At 39.0% G+C, this 21,388-nt stretch overlaps 1 protein-coding gene across 1 annotated transcript in view; it reads right to left on the reverse strand.

Moving 5' to 3' along the window:
* Positions 1 to 21,388, reverse strand: part of PTCH1 (patched 1) — a 42,281-nt gene that overhangs the window by 7,034 nt on the left and 13,859 nt on the right. Inside the window, exons 11-18 of the mRNA XM_009998068.1 lie at positions 19,135 to 19,253; positions 15,885 to 16,284; positions 15,089 to 15,398; positions 9,420 to 9,562; positions 7,165 to 7,348; positions 5,420 to 5,700; positions 3,904 to 4,041; positions 957 to 1,099 (exon numbers count right to left, since the gene is read on the reverse strand). Coding sequence (XP_009996370.1) covers positions 957 to 1,099; positions 3,904 to 4,041; positions 5,420 to 5,700; positions 7,165 to 7,348; positions 9,420 to 9,562; positions 15,089 to 15,398; positions 15,885 to 16,284; positions 19,135 to 19,253 — 1,718 coding nt within the window. The remainder of the gene's footprint in view (positions 1 to 956; positions 1,100 to 3,903; positions 4,042 to 5,419; positions 5,701 to 7,164; positions 7,349 to 9,419; positions 9,563 to 15,088; positions 15,399 to 15,884; positions 16,285 to 19,134; positions 19,254 to 21,388) is intronic.

Consider the following 21,388-nt stretch of genomic DNA (forward strand, 5'->3'; position numbering starts at 1 on the left):
TTAACAGCCATTCTATCAGTTCCTGTCTCTGACATTTTGTTGTTCTTGTTGTCAAATGGATGTCAGTGAAGTCTAGTCATCTATTCTGCTTATGTGTACCGAAGTATTCAGGTCATTTTTATTTGGCCCAGTTCGACCTCAGTTCCATTTTAGGGCTTAGACTATATTTTTTTGTTTTGTTTTTTTTTTTTTGCATTATAGTTTGCCACAAAGAACCTGTATTACTTTTAAGATTAGCCATTTTGCAGAGCTCCATGGGTTGTTTGGAACAGAATAGGATTTGCTTCATTGCACTTCTCAAATTCCCATAATGAAAAACTTGCTTTCCTCTCATACTTGACAAATTCACATTCTTAATTAAATTCACTAGAAACAATCTGTCTCTAGTTCTAAACAGAATGGCCTTCAGGCTTTGCTTTACAAAATTTTAATATGAAGTTCTGTGTTCATACTTATGGTTCCCCAGCTCCCAAACAGGACTTTTTTCCTCTCTCTTATACACTGCTGTAAACCTCACATAATGATACAAGAGAAGGCCTGGACAGAGCCGCTTGCAGCACAGTTGCAGCATGTTTTTAGGTTTACATGTCCTTTGCACACAGATTGTTGTGCATACAAGATGTCTGGAGGACCGAAAGGTTAAAAGTCAAACCCAGCTAATACTGGACTGTACTCAATGCTTTGAATTGACTCAAACCCAAAATTAGCAAACTTTGCTAAAAGGGACATTTTTGTGTTCTTGCATGGTTGTCATATTTTCCTGGAACGGATTTTAATACCATGTCTAGCACGTAACAAGGAGTTAATAAAACAGAGGGAAAGCAGGACCATGACGTAAACATGCTTGACACACCATGCATAGTAATAAAATGACAGATATACTGAAGTGACTAAAAATTAAAGGCATACTTATTTTTATTTTTAAAATGAAGTCAAGACACACAAAAATGCTTTACCTGACAATAAAGTCGAACTCTGATCCTGCGAGCATTAACACTCCAAGCAGAGTGGACACAGCCCCATCCAGCACTGGTGCAAACATGTGTTCCAATGCAAGGACAGCTCTATGACTCCTGTCTCCTATGGCAGTTAAAAATGCCTGTAAGAGAATGAAATCCATTTCATTAGACAAATGCATACAACCTTCCAAGCAGACTTTCTCATAGCATGCAGTTTTTCACCAGATAACTACTTCAAACTGCAGTTTATGAAAAGTACCTTCTATAGCTGGCTAACCTTTACGAGAAGGCTTGATTCTGCAGTTGTACTACCTGGCTGCTGCTGCTGAAGTCACACAACCAGAGTAAGCCCAACAACAGAGTTAGCCCATAGTAATGATTCTGGAAACAATGCCTGCTTGCATCAGTAAGCTTTTGTGTTCAGCTTTGCTTATTTCTGCCTGCAAAGAATTAATTTCATGGTGAAAGCACTTGAAGTGTCAAAATTACAGGGCTACTCCTCTCCTTGTAGGGCCACAGTCTCCGTGACTCTTTTTTATCACTTTTATTTCACTCAAAATTGATGTTTTTGCAACAACATAAAATTGCATTAGGAATAGTGCTGAACATGGTAGTGCCTGAGGAACAATATGACTAGTGAAGTGTCTTTTTCTCTCCACCTCCCTAGTGAACAAGCTGTATCACAAACACTCAATTGCTGCTGTTCGTATGAATTTGTCTTCTCTGTGTATGACTTAATGGTTTAGAAAGACAAGAACCTGGTGATTTTCTTCCAGTGATTCTCAATTCTGTATGTAGCCAAACCATGTATGATTTATTCATTTTTGTTATTAGGTTAAATCTGGTCTGTGGAAAATTAATGTGTCCAGAACATTTGAATATCCACATACATAAATGGATAAAGAATGCCCCTCAGGATAAAGGCAGCTACCAATGAGACTCAAATGAATAGAGCTATGGAATCTGATCCACAATATAAACATATGTGTATGTGTATAATCAAAGGATAAGACAAGAGTCTACTATTGATTCAGAATTTATTTGCAGAATTTAAAAAATGAGGTCACAGTTCACAAGCTGTAGCAGAGAACTGAGCCATAAGTGGATTGTGAATCATTCTTAAACAAGTTCAATCAGTTTATATATCAACAATTCCAGCATTGCCTTTTCTGTTTATGCAACACTGGTGATTGTTGATACATAGGAAGCTCTGTGAACCTCAGTGCTGCTGCTATCATCTCGGGTCTAGTAGGCATTCTTTTAATTAAAGCCTATGTTTGAAAGTTTTTGACCCCAGAGTCAATGTGAAAAAGCAGCAATTTAAATTTTGCTTTGCATTTTACCTTCAGCCACAGGTGACTTCTACTTTATATATATATATATATATGTTTATTAATATATCTTTAAAGTCCTGTAAATCACATTAATTTCTTCCCATTGAGAAGCAACTATTTTGTCCTTATTTTATTCCAGTTTTCCTGTTTTAAGTCTTTAAGTCTAAGTAACTAATTTCTTTCTTCTTCTCGTACACCATTAGTTTCTGATACATCCCAAACTACTGCATGTCCTAGCAAACAGGTTTACCTTAGAAGTCTTAACTATCCATAGCAGTAGGGGGAAAAAAGGCTGTCACCACTCCTCTTTAACCTTAGTCTACTCCCCGTAAGATTTTTCTTAAAATGATTCTTCCTATTGTGCCTTCATGTGCCTCAACTCTGTACATGATCTACAATATATTCCCAGTATTTGGTCATGTCTGGTGTGCTAAGATCCCTATTACTTTTCTCTCTTTTTCACTGTCACCAGATTCCCTTAGCAGTTTACCACTCCTCATTTTGAGTCTAAAAGGCCCATATAACTCCCATCCATCACTCTCCAGCCCCCTCCCTTCACTTCTTTTTGGATGGTTACAGTACTAATATACTAGAGATTATAGTAGAATACAAGCACCTCCTCCCTGAAATCATATTATATTGACCACTCATCCTTTCCTGCTTTTTAACCTAGTAAAATTCAAATCCATGAAGACAATGATATTATTAAACTAATCTGAAATACCAATTATAATAGCCTTACAGGAAAATTTCTTATGCTAAGTATACAAAATGTTTGAAACATGAGCACTGATACTGCCTGTGAACACAGAAAAACAGCTTTACTCTGTTCTTTGTCACCCAAGAAAGCAAGATGAGTTTTGTGTAACCTGAACACTCAAAGCTACCCCCTTGCAAGTACACCGTTGTTTCTATGCATTTTTGCACATCAGGTTGACTAAGCTGTGTGAGTAGGTACACTTTAGATTTAGACACTTAACCTTGAAAATGTTGAAAAACTTTATAGTAAACATACCTTTCCCCCCCCCCCTCTGCTCTTCCTCATCACATGGAAATACCGTTTTTCTATAGACTGCATGTTTGTGCCCACTGTTAATAGCTGATGGGTTCTTAAAAGAAGGTGCAAATTTTTCAAGTGGAAAACTAATCCAAATACATTCAAATTTCAGTGGACCACAGAGATCAAACGACACTAAATGTGATTTTCAAAATCATCACTAAAGACTTCTCTTTCACAAGATGCAGAATCTACACACAAGAGGGAACAAACAGCTATGTAGCACAGAGGAGGCAGCAAGAGTGAGGCTGCAGACAAGGGCCAGGAGAGTCTGGACTTAAGTAAGGTGCATTAAGAGCTCTGCAGACTTTGTCTATTTGCATCACTCAGACAACTAAGGTACTGCATCTCCTTTAATCTCCTGGGAGACTAACTCAATAGTTAAGAACTACTTGATCAAGATCAACCCAGGACTAGCAAGACAAACCAAACGGCGCACAGAACTTTGTGACCATTTTCCTTCTGAGAATCATGTCACTGACTCAGGAGACTAAGTAAGGATTGCCACCATTTTATTTTAAAATATTTGAAAATGCTTTCTGATTTTACATACCAAAGCAACATGAACAGTGAATTCCACACCAATGCCAACAGAAGCAATCAGGATAACCACAGGCACTGCACTCAGCTTTATTCCAATTAGACCCATCATGCCAAACAGCTCCACAGTCATCAGAGCCAACACCACCACCTAGATGATTGAAAACAGCTGTTAGTAACTTACACTCTGGACAAATGAAGAGAAAGGTATTTCAAAACAACACGGTGACTATAAAACATACTTCTCAAAGCCATCCTATATTCCCAAAGACAAGATGCTTTTCCTTGTGTCATTGTGCTCAATGGCAATGACTTTCTCAAGAGACAGTTTAAATTATACTCCTAAGAACCAGTTAAGAGACAAAACACCAGTTCTATGTTGGTCAAATATAAGTGAGGATGACTTTTGAGTAGGTTTGAAGCCCAGAAGAAAGTTAATGCCATAATCAGCTGGTAAGTCTTAGGTTACAGAGGGGTTCTGAGCTTCTAAGATACTCGCAGGGATTGACATGGACAAAGTGAACACTTAAAATCTAAGAGAAAGCTTTAATTTTTGTTCATCTACATTGTAAAAAAAAATAATTAAGGAAAAGGGAGGAGGGGAAATATGTTCAATCAACTTAAAAATTTGCTGAAACCAAGCAGACAAAAAAGATAGACGTGCTTATAAAAGCAATGGTGGACTCTGAAAATAAATGCCTTTTCAAAGGGAAAAAAGTATGCACTACAATAAATTATTTTATAAGATAATGAATCAAGAGTAATAACATAAATTGCTTGATTAAGTGCTGTGAATAATATTATAGACTAAACATTTACCTTTGAACATACCTGTCACATAAACGTATATTACAAAAACTAGTCACTGTTCTACGCTTTTCTACTTCTGGCATTTTATAATAAACCATATGATAATTTATGGAATTAAAACGTAGGAACATCAAAATTCAATTTAACTTGAATGTTTACTGAGAAGCTTATGGTGCCTAGCAGAAAGCATGGAGGAGTATTCTCTTCAGTTTATAATTTTTATGGCACCTTCTCCTCAATAGCTCAGTTATGCTCTTTCCAGTGTGTACCAAAAAACTTGCTTCAGTTTTTTCAGAAAGACTGCATTCAGAAATCAGTGGCAAAATTAATGGCCAAGTTAGTCACAAGCAACTGCCTTGAAGTATGTCTGATGAAAGGGGACAAGGAATACATAATCAGAAATAACTTTAATATTTAATAAAGCTCTTAATTTTCCTGTGTTTATTTCTCATGTCAGTGCGCATCTGAGCAAGGGCAAAAGTTTATGTACATTTCTAAGAAACCTTTAAAGTTACAAAAAAGGTGGCTAAAGGATTAAGGTTATTAAGGTTTGTACCTTTAGCGTGAACCCTACCCCCTCAAGTTGAATAAATATATAATGAATGATGCAATATACATACTCCACCAAAGGCCCAGACATAAACAAAACCTTCCCGACTACAGCAAGAGCTATGCTGAAAGGAATTTGACTTCAACAAAGACCCTTATAATAAACTTACAATGATTCCAGCCGTCCAGGGGTTTAGAAGGAAGAGGGCACACACCAGAAACGTGCAAGCCAAAACCACACTAATGGATAAGAGGAGCCAGTGGCGAAGCCCAATGTATTGCTCCCAAAAGAGAAATGGGTAACCGTTAGGGTAGCTGGCGATCCCCAGGCTGGTGTAGTTGCTACAGATAGTTCTCACTTTCTCAATAGCCTCCACAAAGTCAGAAGTTTCACGCAATCCATTGAGGTAGAAAGGAAATTGAGCGTATTCTATGGGCTCAGCTGCTGGAACTAGAAAAAAGGATAGCAGAGTTACAATGTGTGTTTGGAAAGAGGAAGATATACAGAGAGCGTGATTAACAAAACACTGTGTTCTCTACAGCAAAATTCCTAAAGGTGCTGAATTTAAATTTTACTTATTTAGAACAACTGATAGATTAATAACTCCCCAATAAACTGAAAACTGGAGCAGTACAGAAGTTTATTACATTTTATCATGCAATGCAATGGGATGAACAGAGTCTTCATCAAGTCCCCAAACCATTCTATATAATTTAACAAATACATTCCAATACATGTATTTAATCCTCAGCGTTACAGTGGTTTTTACTGAATACCTGGCCAAAAACCCCTAACTGCAATATAAAATAGAAGATCACATAATCTTAAACATTTTATCTGAATGCTCTTCTTTTATGCAAGTGTAGTTCCAGTTCCTTTGAAATCAAAGCCCATTTTCCTGAGAGTAGTTGGAGTCCTTTGAATACTTTGAAAGTGAGATTCAGAAAGAAAAGATTCTGAATTATACAAATGACTGGGGAAAAAATTTAATGTAAAAGTAATGGTTGACTAAGGAAATACATCACTTTTTACCTTTCATAATTTGACAATCTATCACTCTACATAATTCTGTTTCAGCATAATGCAAGTCTACTGCGTTATAAGAAAAAAAAAAAAGCAAGCTTCCACAATAGGCATTTTCTTACTGACGTTGTGTGTTCCAGACCCTGCAGGGTCATTCAGTTGACTTGCTGAACATGATTTGCCTTATTATAATCTGAACTATAAATTTTCATTAAGACAAGACTTGGTTGACTGCCACAAACCTCTAGGGTTCGGATACACTGAAGCACGTCTAGCTGGTTACCCAATCACATTTTCAACCACACCAGTCCTCCCCTGCATGCCCTCTTCCCCTCCACTCTAGTGCCCAACTAGCAATATTCCCAATAAACTGAAAGCTGAAGTAAAGCAGTATCAACTGGCATTCGTGCTCAGGAAAACAGTGAATGGCATGGAATGGAACTGCTCCCCTATCTACATAGCTCTTGTACTGCATGAGTGTCAATAGCTTAGCATATGACCTAACTTGATAAATATCCCTTAGGTATGAAGAACTGAGGATAAGCATGATATAATCTCAGTGATTAAATTTCAGAACAACACATACAGGAATTTAATGCAATCTCCAGGTTTCTCACACATTCAGAACTATTAGGTGAAAAGCAAAAGCAATGGTTACTGCTAAGTATTTAGAGCTTTAACCTGTTACAAACCTCATTTTTCAACATGGCAAAACCCTGCATTGGTGCCACATTTCCAATGGTGCATGGGTCTCCTAAGACAAGAGTAACACAATGTATCATCCTTTTTACGTTTATGAGCCTTGTGCATCAACCAGCTACAGAGTTGCTGGTTCTTGAAGGAAGGAGTGAGAACACTTACTGTAAGACATTATGATGAAATTATACTTACTTCTCAGCCTTGTTTCTGGCATGTAATCTGCTTTGTCATGGACCCACTCAGGGCGGTGAGGCCGGATGTTGGCTTGCGAGGCAGCATAAGCCACAGGGTCATTGCTAACCCAGGCTGTCAGGTAGATGTAGAAAGCATTTGGGTTAATGATTCCATCTGCATCCACCAGACGCTGTTTAGTCAACTGCAAAATAGAAAAAATGAGAAGCCTTTCAGAAAGAGTTTTGTTTTCAGGGCTCTTGCTGTAAAGCTTTCAACAAATGGCCCGGAGATGCAACATACATATAGGAGGGGAATAGTAAAAGAGTAGGAGTCTTCACTCAAAATGACTTATCAGTAAACTATCATTTGACAATTAATAAAAACCTAAAAAACTACAGTGACAGTAGAAAGCGGTAATTTTAAATTAGTACTCATATAATATTTACAATAACCACTAAATCGGCAGGCAGTTCCAGAATAGGCTGAACCAATTAAATCCAAATTCTGAAAGCCTGCAGCCAAGAGTGAAAAACAACCAAGTTGGAGAAACATATGTAAAGACGGGGGAAGAAAACCTGGCAAGAGTCCCTATACACGTCTGTGTGCAGTTAACCTCCGTTGTTAACACTGAAGGAAATGCCACCCAGTAAATGGAGGAGAGCTATAAAAATAAAACAACATCTGTATAAATTTTGCTAACACTTGCCTCCTCTGACCTATGTATTCAGAAAATGCCCAGCATTAAGAAAGCAGAGGAGTGCCCTGTGTTATTTGGGTCACTGTGGGCAAAATGCATCCATGGGGTAAACAGCAGTGGTAAGCTTCTAGGGTTCTGTAGCAAAATCCTGCACAGCTAGAGCTCTGACAGAGGACTCTGGGGGTGAAAAGTATTACTGGGTTTTTTTGTTTTGTTTATTTAAAATTCTGGCTCAGCTCCAGTTTCAGGTCTTTTTAATGAAATGAAAACAGTGACAGCAGTTTAAAAAAAAAAAAAAAAAAAGCTGAAAACCAAGGATCTGGATTCAATTAGTCCACAGGATATGCAACAACTGTATGTCTTCAAGCTGTCTCTGGAACGGCACAGCACAACACTCAGCCCCTCTGGGTGCACCACACTTTTCTCCCTCCCAGGCACAGGAAATTATATCAGCAGCTGCAGTCCAATCGCATTTGTTCCACAGTGTACCTGGTACACTCTGCTAAATAATATCTCACTGAAGGCTTTTTCTTCAATCCCTTTTCTTTGCTTAATTCATAGTTGAAGCGTCATTCAGACCTGACAGCACGTTGCATGTTGCTATACAGCAGTGTGTTTTACACGCCACAGTAGCTTTGAACAATGTACTCTGTAAATCTGTCACCTTTAACACCAGGGAAAATAACAAAAGACAATAAGCAGATCTGCCAAGAAGCTCATTAGAAAGACTGTTTTTCTGCCTGAAAGCACAGTGAGTCAATGATGACTCTAGGAGAAGAGAAGTTAGGTTACTGCAGAACTTCTTCTTAAAGGTTTGATATCTAATTCTAATGTAGGGAGTCAAACCTAACATGTTTCCACCTACCAATGACAACAGCAAATGCAATTCATATGCTGTAATAATTTGGCAAAAGGCACTCAGATATATTTTATTTAGGCAGCTCAAGTAAGTGCCATTCTTAGTTCTACACCACTGTAGCTGTATTTAGTGATGATGGTACAAGAATGTGATACAGCATGGAACACTTTCAGTCCCCTTCCACTGTAATTCATCAACTTTTTTTTTTTTTAATGTTATGTTTTGCATAAATTGCTAGGAACTTAGCAAATAACTGCAAATGCTGGATTAAAAGCCAGAGCTGAAAGCTGAGATAATGTCAATCCTATAAGGCAATCTGATTCCAATCAGAAACAATGCCACTTAGGGCAAAAAGACTAATGTTAGCCCTGTCTGGCACAGGACCAGATTCCACTTACCTGTGGATGCAGCAAAGCATTTTTAACAATAATTTCAATAGAAACTGAGTGTGTCTGACACAGGAACAGCACTGAACATGCACGAGCCAGTATCAACAGCAGGCATTCCCAGTGTTCATTCTGAACACTTTGCAACACAGGCTGGACTGCAGCTAACAACTAGCTCCAGCAAAGTCAGCAAGGCCAGGCAGTAAGGTATAACCCAGGCATTCAATGAATCAAGATGAATAAAGACACTACAATATGCTCCTTGCATCTCCTCTCACTCCTGATGAGTTGTGTATTCCTTTATAAACCACTATGGACTCTGATACAGTACCTGGCTGATGTCAACAGGCTTTGCTCGGTCGCCTGTCTGTACCAAGAGTTTGTAAGCCAAAACAGCATCATCGGATCCATTTTTGTAATTGTTGTAAGTGATCTTCCCATTTTCCCAGTCATTGTCAAATGCATCCTGAAGTCCTGAGGAGTTAAGGGAAGCAAGGAGAAGACAGAAGAAGATAAGCAATCACTCTTAGAAAAAAATTTCAGTATGAAGAAAGAATAATGACTCTTTTTTCATAATTGAATCAGGAAGATTATCCACTTGCTGCCTCCTAAATCTGGGGCTCCTTTTTCACTGTCAGTGTGTGGAAAAGCAGAAGTACCAGCTGCATGCCCAGTATTTTGTCCAAAGGAAAGTAGGGGAAGCAAAACAGTGCAACAAAGAAGCATCAAGAGTCTTCCCATGTCTCGCAGACCAGCAAAGCTTAGCAAACAAGCAGCGGATGCAATGTGTACTGGTGTAAACCAGTTTCCTCTCAAGGCAAAGAGATCTTGGATCTCTGGTCCTGCATCCTTCTCAGAGCCTTTGAAAGCAACCTAGCACTCTGCTTGAAAGGTATATGGTGAAGAGTTAAGATTGTCTAGAATAAAAAGTGGTTTTCCTTGTGAACCACAATTTCAGACTAACGGCACTCAAAACTCCATAGGTGTATTTTAATTTATCACATCTTTCATAGACACCCTCCTCAAAACAAAGCTGAAGTATTGCCATGATCTGGTTGAAAGCCAGAAAAGGGCTGAGTTCAGCCGTGGTCCAACTTAATCACCCACCATGGGCTTAAAACCAGAGGAGGCATTTCAGTCCATTATGTAGAAGGGAAACACTCCCCATACTCGCCCTCTGCCTCACCCAAACCCTGGCTGAGCACACTAAGCTACAGAAGAGGATGCACACCACTCTCTTTAATTGTTTTGGGCTACTGCAGAGCATTGAGGCAATAGCTTCTACGATATAACCAGAAATTCCACTACAAGGGGGAAAAAGCCACACTCAGACTTTCAACTTCAAACAGCAACTCAGCTGTTCCTCGAGCACAGCGTGAGTGAACATGATTTTGTCAATTTGTTCCATCTGTTCAACTTGTGCAGCTAATACAAGTCATGAGATCTACTGCCAGCACATGTAAAGATCACAGCCAACACCTATTCACTCTCAACTGTTATTTTCCTCCTTGCCACCCTTCAAGGGGGAGGCAATACCTCACAGAACAAATTTGGATCAGATTTAGCACAGGAAGCCACAGCCCAGTACAAGGAGGCTCTGTGCAAGCAGATGACAAACCGCATGTCCAGGGAAGGGAAGGAAAAGGCCGAGGGAGTGGAGGTGGAGGAAATCACTGACCCACCTTGCAGCTGTGCTGAGGAACTGTAATGAAAACCATAATTACAGATTGGATAGGTTAGCTACAGCCGTACAGCTGTACAGAGATAAGAGTGTTGGAAGAGAAAACACACCGGGCCCTCACTGCATCTGGGCCAGAGTACCCACTCCATTTACAAACTCACCCCTCCTGCCTTAGAAAACTGCCTCCCTTGTTGTCCTAGCAAACCATACCCACTCAAGAAGCCAACAGGCTGAGAACAAAGAGATGAAATAAGCTTGCCAGATCTTCACATCGGCCCTCCAGCACCTGCCTAGGAGGAAGACAAACTGCGCTCAGAATTTCTGGCACCACCAAAGGACATTTAAGACCCACTCCAAAACCACATTGTTTGCTGGTGCCCTTGGAGAAGGGAAAACATTCCTTAGGACATGCAAAAATATTGATGTACCCCTCTTGTGACAAATTCAGGTCCACATCAGTCTCTCAGAAAGTCGTCAGGTGACAGCATTTGCACTATTGTACACGTCACATTAAAGATTATGTTGGGAGATTAAGAGGAGGCTGTTGAAAAGGCATGTGAGAAAGGAGGAGGCCACCAAAGGCAGTGAAAAAATGTAAAACAGTAAAAAATGAGAAAGCATGTGGGGGCAGAGCTTCGAGACTAACACGCAACCCCTGTCATGGGGCTCCACAGACACAAAATAACAAATATAACAAGGTGACATTACCACTTTGTGGTTGCAAGGTGCATCAAAAAAGGGCATATACATTTAACATGACTTCAGTGGGCAAAAACTCAGCTCTCTTGCATCTCCCCCTGTCCCTAGTTCTCACAAGTTTGGTCAGTGCTCAAACCTTGCTCCCTTTTGTATGCTTATTCCTTAGCTGGCTTAACCACTTTGCATTTTGGGTTATTTTATTATCAGCCTTGCCAAAACTGAAAATCTTCAGAAAGAATACCAAAAAACCACTATCGGGTGTGCTTAATTTCTAAAGAATTTATACATTTCCATAATTAAATTTTAAATTAATAGAAGAATAGCTGCTTTCAAAACATATAGTACTTTTGTTATAAATTGTTTGTACAAATTATTTAAAAATACATTTTATCTTTTATAAATGGGATTAATGAAAAGTTTCTGGGCAGAAAGATAGAAGTAACTTGTTGACCTTTGCCTGCCAAGAAGTTAGAAAACATTAAGGGAATTTAAAAATCTTATATATAGGGTTTTCTATATCAGCAGTCACTTTTGCTTAATACTTCATAATAAAGTGAAATCCTTCAAAATTATGTGGGATCCAGAAATGGGCTGAGGAAAGAATCCCTACTGACTCATGTGAACAGATGGCACCATGAAACACCAGATAAGATTACCCTTTGCAAAAACAAGCCTAATTACAAGCCATCAGGGAATTCAAGCTTGCTCATTTAGGTTCAGTCACTTAGAAAAAGAATGTTAACATTTCCAGTTTAAACAAATTATTAGTGTTCTCTTCTTCTGTTGCGTTTTCAGTAACAGAAAATATATTAGCATGATTCGATACCGGAAAGCAAAATAGAAGGGAAGCTCTGAAAAAAGGAGGGCACGCCAGTAAACGAGGAAAAATCTACAGTTAAGACCAAGGATGATTTCTTGATAAAAAGTGCTTTCCTTCACACACTGTTGGTTCTCTTATTCTGCCTGACAAATGTGTGCATGTCAGAAGACCATCTTGAGCCATTAATGTCTAACACTGAATTCCCAGTCAAAGTGTCAGGAATTAGCCATCAAGTTCAAGGTTGCCCCTACTTGGATTATGCTGCTCCTCCAGCACAAAAAAATGTACCAGTTGAATTGTTCCCACCTTACAGAGGGTCCTCCCTGGATCCAGCCTAAAACTATACCTTTTTCATAAACTCCATTTTCACCTTCCCTCCTGTTTACTTGCTCAGCATCAGACCCAGTTGGTAATGATCATGTATTATTCTGTCTACTAGTGTCAGCACCTTGAGATAATTCCCTAACTACGACAAGTCTGGCCGCTTTTATTATAACAGTTTAGTTCCCTCCTGATACATCAATTCTCTGTACCATTTACAAACGTAACTTATTTTTATCAATACATCTCAATATCCTCCCTCTTTACAGCTTTGTGAATGCGGTATCACACCCTGTGAAGAAAGCCCTGTGTCTTTACAAAACAGCTGGTTTGTATTAATTGTGCCCCTCTTGGGGGAGGTGGGGAGGAATAGTAAAGACAGAGACCTAAACGTTATTTTAAGTAGTCATAATGATTGATTCTAAAGCTGTGAATGATCAGCAGGCCAAGCAATGCACCTTCTGTCACACGCCTGGTACATCTCCTTAAACCATCACAAGTCAGTGCGTTGTGGAGTCTCCCTGACAGTTACAGTATAAGATTTCAGCTCCATGCACCCTGTCATTATATCCAGGCTACCATGAACACTCACAGTGGAAGAAAAGCGGAGGACAAGGAGGAATAAGAGGCAGGCTAAATGTGGCCTGGAAAGGGAAATGTAACCTTGGGCAACAGAAGAAACAGCCCTAAGAGAAGAGCAAGTCTGGAAAGGTCGCAAGTGAGCATGGACATACAGCACACAAAAGGAGCTGTGCAGGCTCTTGCCAAAGGGTCAGGGCTACACAAACTGTCCTTAGCACAAAGAGGATAGGAATGCATCTTAAGTGGAAGAGGTTCAGGAAAGCACATAGTGGGCCTGAGAGAGGGGCAATGGAAATGCAAGTTCCCCGGGAAGCAACACCACGTGGGTCCAGCATTTCATTCTGAGAAGCTTGCAGGGGTACTGACCCAAGGGCACACCTCTTCCTGATTTTATGGCTGGCAGACTCTGCTGAGAGGTTCAGCTCTAATATTTGAGAATCCTGAACACGATCTCAGATTTCGCTCTCTCAAAGGTTTGGGGGTAGAGGGAAGGTGGAAGTTGGGTACCAGGCAATAAATTTTTTCCTACTGCTTTGGAAAAACAACAAAAATGCCCACCAAACCCACCCCCCTCCAAAAAAAACACCAAAAAAACCAAACCACAAACAGCAGAGGTACAAGGTAGTTTGGAAAAGCATGTATAAAGATGCTTGCTTAGAAATCCAGGACACATTTTCAGGTTCCAGTCCAGGAAAACAACTAAGTTATGTTGAATGTTCTTCCTGCCAGTAGTACCTTCCCTTACACCTCAATATGCTTATGTGAGCAAAATATTTAAATAAAACTTCCAGTTACTAGACTGTAATGAATGGAATCAATATATTTAAAAAACATCAAAAAATCCAAAGCTGTATCTGAAATATTGCTTTGCATGATTAATCAGTACATTACACTTGCAGCAAAACTCATTATTTTGTTCATATGCATCTGCTTTCCTAATATTGCCCAACGTATTTTCACAAGGAATAAAATACCCCAAATACTGGCAGTTACCTGTATGTTCTCTAAGAATCAATGGCTGCACTGGTCATCTGTAAACAGTTGAGGTTAAAATTCACAGTATTACTAGGTCAGCAGAATTTATTTTTTTGTTGGCAAAAGCTCCCTGAAGATTCTGCCAACAGATAGACACAGGTAGGGCAAAAGTACTCCTGGGCAGAGTATGTTCAGTATGAAACTTAATGAGAAGCAACAGTACTATTTGTTTTAAACATAAAACAGTTATTTGTCTCAATATGTGTTATTATAATATTTTTAATAAGCTGACTTCACTATAATTATCATCTTAGCACCTGAAAGGCCATTCCTTCTCTTGCCTTTCCCCTCCCTGTTCAGCACAGAAAAAGCAGCACCACAGAAAAAGTGAGGATACTTGACTGAAAATCTAGAATGTAGGTACCAAATCAAATAAAATACATAGGCCACATTGAATGCTATTTGTGCCAGCTAGTCCTAGTTGAAGCCAACCGGATCATTCAAGTACTGGAAGATAAGCCTGTGTGAAAACACATCGCTGGATGGGGACTTTTCGTTTACTGTTCTCAAAACACTCAGCAAACATTCATTTTCCAAAGACAGTGGGCCATATTTGGCCATTAAATTATTAAGCAGAACTCCTCACTAGCTGCTCAGAAATTAATGAGATGGCCTCTCAGGGATATAATCTCTTAAAGCTTCAAAGCTGTCTTATTGGTGAGTAAACCACAAAGAATTTAAGTGACCTGTTGGAGAAACGAGTCAGTGTGTGAGCTTGGATCAGCACCTGGACATTCTCCTTCCTGCTTGCAGTCTCTTCCTGTGTGACTATATTCAAAGAGGGGACATTCACATTACTAATGTGAACAGGAGGTTGGCTACTATGGTATAATTAAGACAAGTCCATGCAGCTCTTTCTTACCTTGCAGCCAGTCTCGAAAGTAGTGCAACCACATTTTGGGAAGCTGTCTATCCTCTTCCAACAAAACATATGTCACATTGCTGAAACTTCTGTGAAGTTCATAAAGTAAGTGCTGAACATTTGGATAGTCTGCTTTCTGTGTCACAATATACATGTTGTAGAATGAAAAGTACTTGAACTGTGCGGCAATAAAGTCATATTCCCGAGTTTCCCGTGGCACAATATCTGTGAGATCTAGTCCATCTCTCACCCGGGTAGTTCCATAAAGGCTGAGCCCAAGTAAACCCAGAAAAAGAAAAATAACCACTATCTGTAAAAAAACAAAAAAAGGAAATGCATTTGGTTTTAGGTTTCTAAAGAAGCTAACAATTCACAAGGACACACTACAAAGCCAACTTGAGAATTAATACCCATCAGTCTACTTAAAAGCTTTTGTTTCTTTTTTCATACACATATATACTACAATGCTAAGCTAATTTATGCTTTATTGAAGGGGCTCTGAATCACGGATGAGAATTGTATATCATAATAAAGATTAAAAGTGGCTTTAGTTTCAAAACCTTGTTACTGAAAGTCATTAAAACCCTCACTCGTAACTTATATTTTAAAACTATGTCTTTGCATCACTCACAAGATACAATTTTAAAGTAGGAAAGTAGCTGTAAAATTATTGAGAATTGTTATTATAAAATAATTATATTTATTCCTTATATTTATTAACACTGCCAGGATAATTTTATTACTGAGCAAGGCAGAAGTCCATTTTTGAAAAACAGGTAAGTAGTTCCCCGATTACCTTAGCTTTTGGTTTGAGGAGGAATGGAGCATAATGCTTTTCTGCAAAAGATGAGAGTGTCCACTTTGTACAAGGTGGCTCAAGGCAATGCATATTGGAGTCTGAGAACTGGGAAAGCAAATCCCTCGTCGAGCTTGCGCTTTCTGGGCTCTGGCAGTTAAGATTATCTTGCGTCACTGTCACTGGCTGCACAGATATTTCTGAGTGAGGCTCTGCTGTGGTGTAGTACACTTGCGTATGAGGATCATATTCTGTGCGCAACTGCACTGTAGACTGCATAGTAATCTGAGTTTCATGAGCAAAACTGTGACTGCTGTATGGGGGTGGAGGACTGTAGCAAGTATTGTCGTTTTCTGTGTATGCTTGAGGCTCAATCTGAATCACTCGAGTGACACATGGACTGTAAGGGAAGAGAAAAACATCTATTCACATTTAAATAGAACTTTATGTTAATCAAAGTAGATAGATCTGGTTCCATCTGAAGACTGCTTCTACTACTATTAGATGGTTTATATTAATTAAGTGTAGTGGTTTGATATGAATTTTATTCTTCACCTTCAGGAAACTTTTCTTAGACATGGTTGAAAGTATAGGCCTCTAAGAATATGTGCACACTTCTCATGCTCAGGAAAGAACAACGCAGCATCTGTCTGAAGACACTGACTTTTACCCACACCACTCCATTAATTACACATGCAAATAAGGTCAATACAAATGTAGTTGCACATCATCTGGATGCACAATATATTTGTGTTTGTATCTATGTGTCTGTGCTGAGAATTAAGCTATTTAGATAAAAATGTAAACACACGACATTCTTGAGTTCTTCTGTTTAGAACTATTAAAGTAATGGTTAAATAATATTTGGGCCTTCTGGATAAGATCTCGGACTTTAGGGAGGCAGTTTGAAACCACTTGCCATACACTGACTGACTGTTTTAAAAATTAAGTAAACATAGGCAAGGAAAAATTCCTAGGAAGGATGGGCGATATCACAAAATTACAGAAGTAATTGAAGCATTCCCTTTATTTTAGTCTATGCATGACCCTAACAGATACCTAGTTTATTAAAAAAAAAGTTTTCAGAGACAAACCTCTTCCTGTGAATGAAAAATTACAAATGGATGACAGAAAACAGTATTAGGTTTTTCACTAAGTGGACAAATCCTACAAAAGGGATTCATAACGTCGCCTACCTAAACAAAGCAAGTCCTCATTAACTGCATTTCTTCATATACGTGTTGGTTTGGTTTTGGCATGGTTTCGGTAGCAGGGGAGGGGCCCCAGGGTGTCTCCTGTAAGAAGCTACTAAAAGCTCCCCAGGCCCAGGTGGCCAAGGCCAGAGCCCTTAGAGTGACAGTAGACATGTCTCTGCCATTAACATATGAAAGAACTGATAAAAGACTACAGAGGGAAAGGAAGAAGAGCTGAGCTGGAGAGGTGAAAGGGGTGCCAGGGCGCAGATCCTCAGGTTGGAGAGGAAGAAGGGGAAGGAGGTGCCCGAGCTGAAGTTCCCTTAACCCATGGCAAGATGGCAGGCGATCCCCCTGTACCTCATGGGGGAACGTGGTGGAACATCCCCTGAAGGCACCAGGAGGGGCAAGTGTGGACCTGCAGCCCATGGACTTGGATCTGCAGCCATGGAGGACCCTGCACCATGGGAGGTGACTGTTCCCAAAGCAGCCCGTGACTCTGTGGGAAGCCCATGCCAGAGCAGTTTGCTCCTGAGGGACTGCACCTCCTGGGAAGGACTCATGAAGAAGAGGTTTGGGAAGGACTCACAACCATGGGAGGGACCTTATGGTGGAGCAGGGGAAGACTGTGCTGACTCTGACTGGCTCTGAGCCCCCATCCCCTGTCCCCCTGTGCCGCTGCGGGAAGGAGGAAGAGAAACCAGGAACAAAGTAATTTGGGCCCGGGAAGAGGGGAGGGGTGGGGTAACATACAGGCACTACTCTGTATGTTGTCTGTGTCCTGTGGGCATTTGATTAGTGCGAAAGTAAATTAGTATATTTCCCCAACTTGATTCTGTTTTGCCCATAACAGAAATCGCTCGGTGAACCCTCCTTGTCCTTTGTCTTGACCCATGAGCTTCTGGTTGGCTTTGTCCTCCCCACAATGTGTGGGGGGGAGGGCAGTGAGTGAGCAGCCACATGGCTGGTTCTGTTTTGTTTGGTTAGGCCCAAACCATGACAATATGTAAATGGATCCGAATCTGATACACATTTGTTGCAGCCTTTAGGTGAGGGGAAAAAAATGGAAGGTTTGATTGCCTCTATTACTATCAGAGCTCCAAAATTCAAGCATATTAGGCCAGCTACTGAAACTATAACTGAATGAGAACTAGAAAGTCAAGAGTTCTGGCTTGGGATTAACTCCCTGTTCTAACCATTCCCTCAAAAACAAACTTAGGGGACTGCTTTCTCTGACATTAAAATATCAAACTATGCCAGCTGCTAAGTGGGTGTCAAAGGCTAAGATGACATAAGGCAGATTCTCCATATCCTGGTTATGACTGTAAGAATATAGGTGTACAAATGTAGCTGACCCTCTTCATTGCAGGCTAATGTAGAAAATATGCTTCATTTCTAAGTAGGGGCTTTACTGATCAAAGTAGACTCCTCTTAGCCCCACTTTACACTCAGAGATAGCTGTGTATTAGGTAAGAGATTGCATATATACTTTTTAGAATGGCAGCATTACCATTCTAAGTTACTATTGTAGCCCTAACAAAATAGTCCTGTGAAAAACTCAGCTAAGGGGAAGTAATTTTACAGTTTAGATATTATGTATTTAAGTTTAAATGCATAAAAATTAGCACATAGTGATTAACTGTAAGTAAGGATTGTCAGTACACTGAATTATGTACAGTCTTATAAGATTACTCAGTAGTTGCACTGGATACCTTGCAGTAACCTGTAACATTCTAAAAATACTTGAAGATATTCTTAAAGCATGGATCTGTGTTAAAAAAGTTGCCCTCCAGGAGTCAAAATGAACATACGTATAATGAAGGGAAAAATGTGTTTGTGCGAGAAAGTCAGACAGACAAACTTACTCTAACTTTTCCCCTCAGATGAAAACAAAGGTAGCAAATGTTAAGTCTGTCACTAGCAATTAAAACAGAACAATAGCATGCTAACCCCACTGCAATGAAGAACTCCCAGTCCTGACACAGAATGGTAGTACTGATTGATGCATGACCACAAAAAGTATGTACCTCTTACATCAATCTATCACATATTCTCACCTTGTAAAACAACAGAATATATCCAGTCTCCTGTCTTCCCGACGATAAAGGTCCATGCTCAGGATAGCAGGAAAAATCAACAGAACCATAGCAAAGTTGAATACCACCACAACTGCTGCCTAGAGATCAATCACAGGAGAAGGGAAGTCGTTAGTAATCCTCATGTATGCCTTACAAAGCAGAGAACTTCCTTTCAAATCTCATCTGTTCACCAATTTATCATGTCAGTCCATCGGATGCTTTCAAGCTTTTCCATGAGGAAACCTGGAGATACCTTGTTACATTCCCATTTCATTATGGCAGGCCTGTTGTAGTTAATTAATTTATTTTAATAACAATTTCACACTATTTTAACACATCTGTGGCTGGAGATGTGGTGATGATTTTTAAGTGGAAAAACAAATCATACTTTTGCATGAGATTCTGCTGTCTCCCAGTAAAAAAAGATGGAAGCAAAAGCAAACCTAGAACAAGAACTAAAGTTCTCACATTTAAGGGATCTGAAGTAATTTAAGGAACACAGTAACATTAAAGTACATTATTAAATCAGAAATTAAATACAGGTTTATTTTAACTAAACTGTTCTGTTTAGTAAAATATTATGCACTTGATGCACTAACTTAAGGCTAGCCAAAAAGAGCAACATTTTGTGTATATCAGGAATTATTTTTAAAGGAGAATCAAAGTTAATCCAAGGTCACATAATAAATCTCCATATTAATACACTTGTGTGTAGCAGAACTTGATTAATGAGCCAGTCTACCAAAATTAGTCTTAAATTGGAAGAATACGTCTTAAATTGGAACAAGAATACTTGTTTTAATTTGTAAAGCAAACATTATGTAATGAAAAAAACCAACCTGCCTTCCCACCCCCTTTCAAACCATACTTCAAACATTTTCCCACATAGGCATTCCTAGAAAATCTTCATAAACATATGAGGTACAGCATCTATTATTATTATCAGCACTTATTTGTAATGCAGAATTGTTAGGAGCACTAGTCATCACAAAGAGAAAGCCTGGGCACAGACAGGACTGGAAGATAATTACAAGAGTAGGAGATACACTGAGGAAAAAAATGTGATAAAACCCCCTAAAATTCTTGTATTTTAGCCATTAGGTAAACAATAGACATCCTAATAGCAGCTCAGTTTCATGCTAAGGAAATAATATAAATTATCAAGTACTTCCACCTGTAACTTCTGAAGTAATGACCATTTTGGTTAAAACAGTAATGAAAAAGAACAAAAGTTGGGCTACAAAAATCAGGTCACAGACCTGATATAAATACGTACTCCTTTTTCCAAAATAAATGAATGACTGCATTTGATGATGAAAAATCAGTCCTCAAAACTGGCAGCTCAAAGGATGTGATATCAAAAATCTGTATTTTAATACTTTTTTAATTAAGTGTCAAATAAATAATATAAATTGCCTAAATAATGCAATTGTTATTTTTGTGTCACTTGACCTGTGTAAATCAAAGTACTAACACATGGAATAATTTTTATGGGTTTGAAGCTTTCAAAGGATAATTAATATATTAGACATTGTTTTTACTTTTTGAGAATTACAAAATCAACTAGTTATGTAAATATTCTCTAGCAATTTCAATCATAAATATAGTGTATACCAAAGTGATTTTTATTGCTGTTTCTTTTTGTGTCTCCAGCTTGCCTGAAGTAAGAGTTTGGTCCTGTTGGTCACCTGCAGATATAACTGCAAACCAGAATTTACCTACTACTTAAAGCCAAATTAGTATTTAGCAACCTTTGAGAGAAAAGACCCAATGACTGTTTAATGATTTATAAATATGCACACAGAGAGGTATGTAAGGTCATAGGCAAGACTTTAAAATTTAGTGATTTCCTTTTGATCCTCTCTAGAATTAATTGAATCTGTCAGAAAAACAAATGGCTGCTGTTGCAAGCAAGGTGTTTGTTGGACCTAGTGAATGCAACTGCTTTTTTTTTATTGCTGCTAAACCAGAGAATGTTGCATCACCCATATAACATGAATAATTGATTATGTCTTACTAAGATCTTCTATCAAGTATCAGTTAAGATGTGTTGAGATTTGGAAAAAACAGCTGAGGACTGACTCAGTAACTCCTACTTTCCCCAGCATGGCTGAAGAACTATCAGAAGTCCTCTGCCACTGCTCCATAAACTGCAAACACTTCATGCCTTATATGTCATCTTCATATCATATCTTAACTGCGATTCTGTGATTCTATAATCTGTTTTCTTTGT

Source organism: Chaetura pelagica, unplaced genomic scaffold, assembly GCF_000747805.2.
Source record: "Chaetura pelagica isolate M959 unplaced genomic scaffold, ChaPel_1.0 scaffold255, whole genome shotgun sequence".
In the NCBI taxonomy this organism is placed as follows: domain Eukaryota; kingdom Metazoa; phylum Chordata; class Aves; order Apodiformes; family Apodidae; genus Chaetura; species Chaetura pelagica.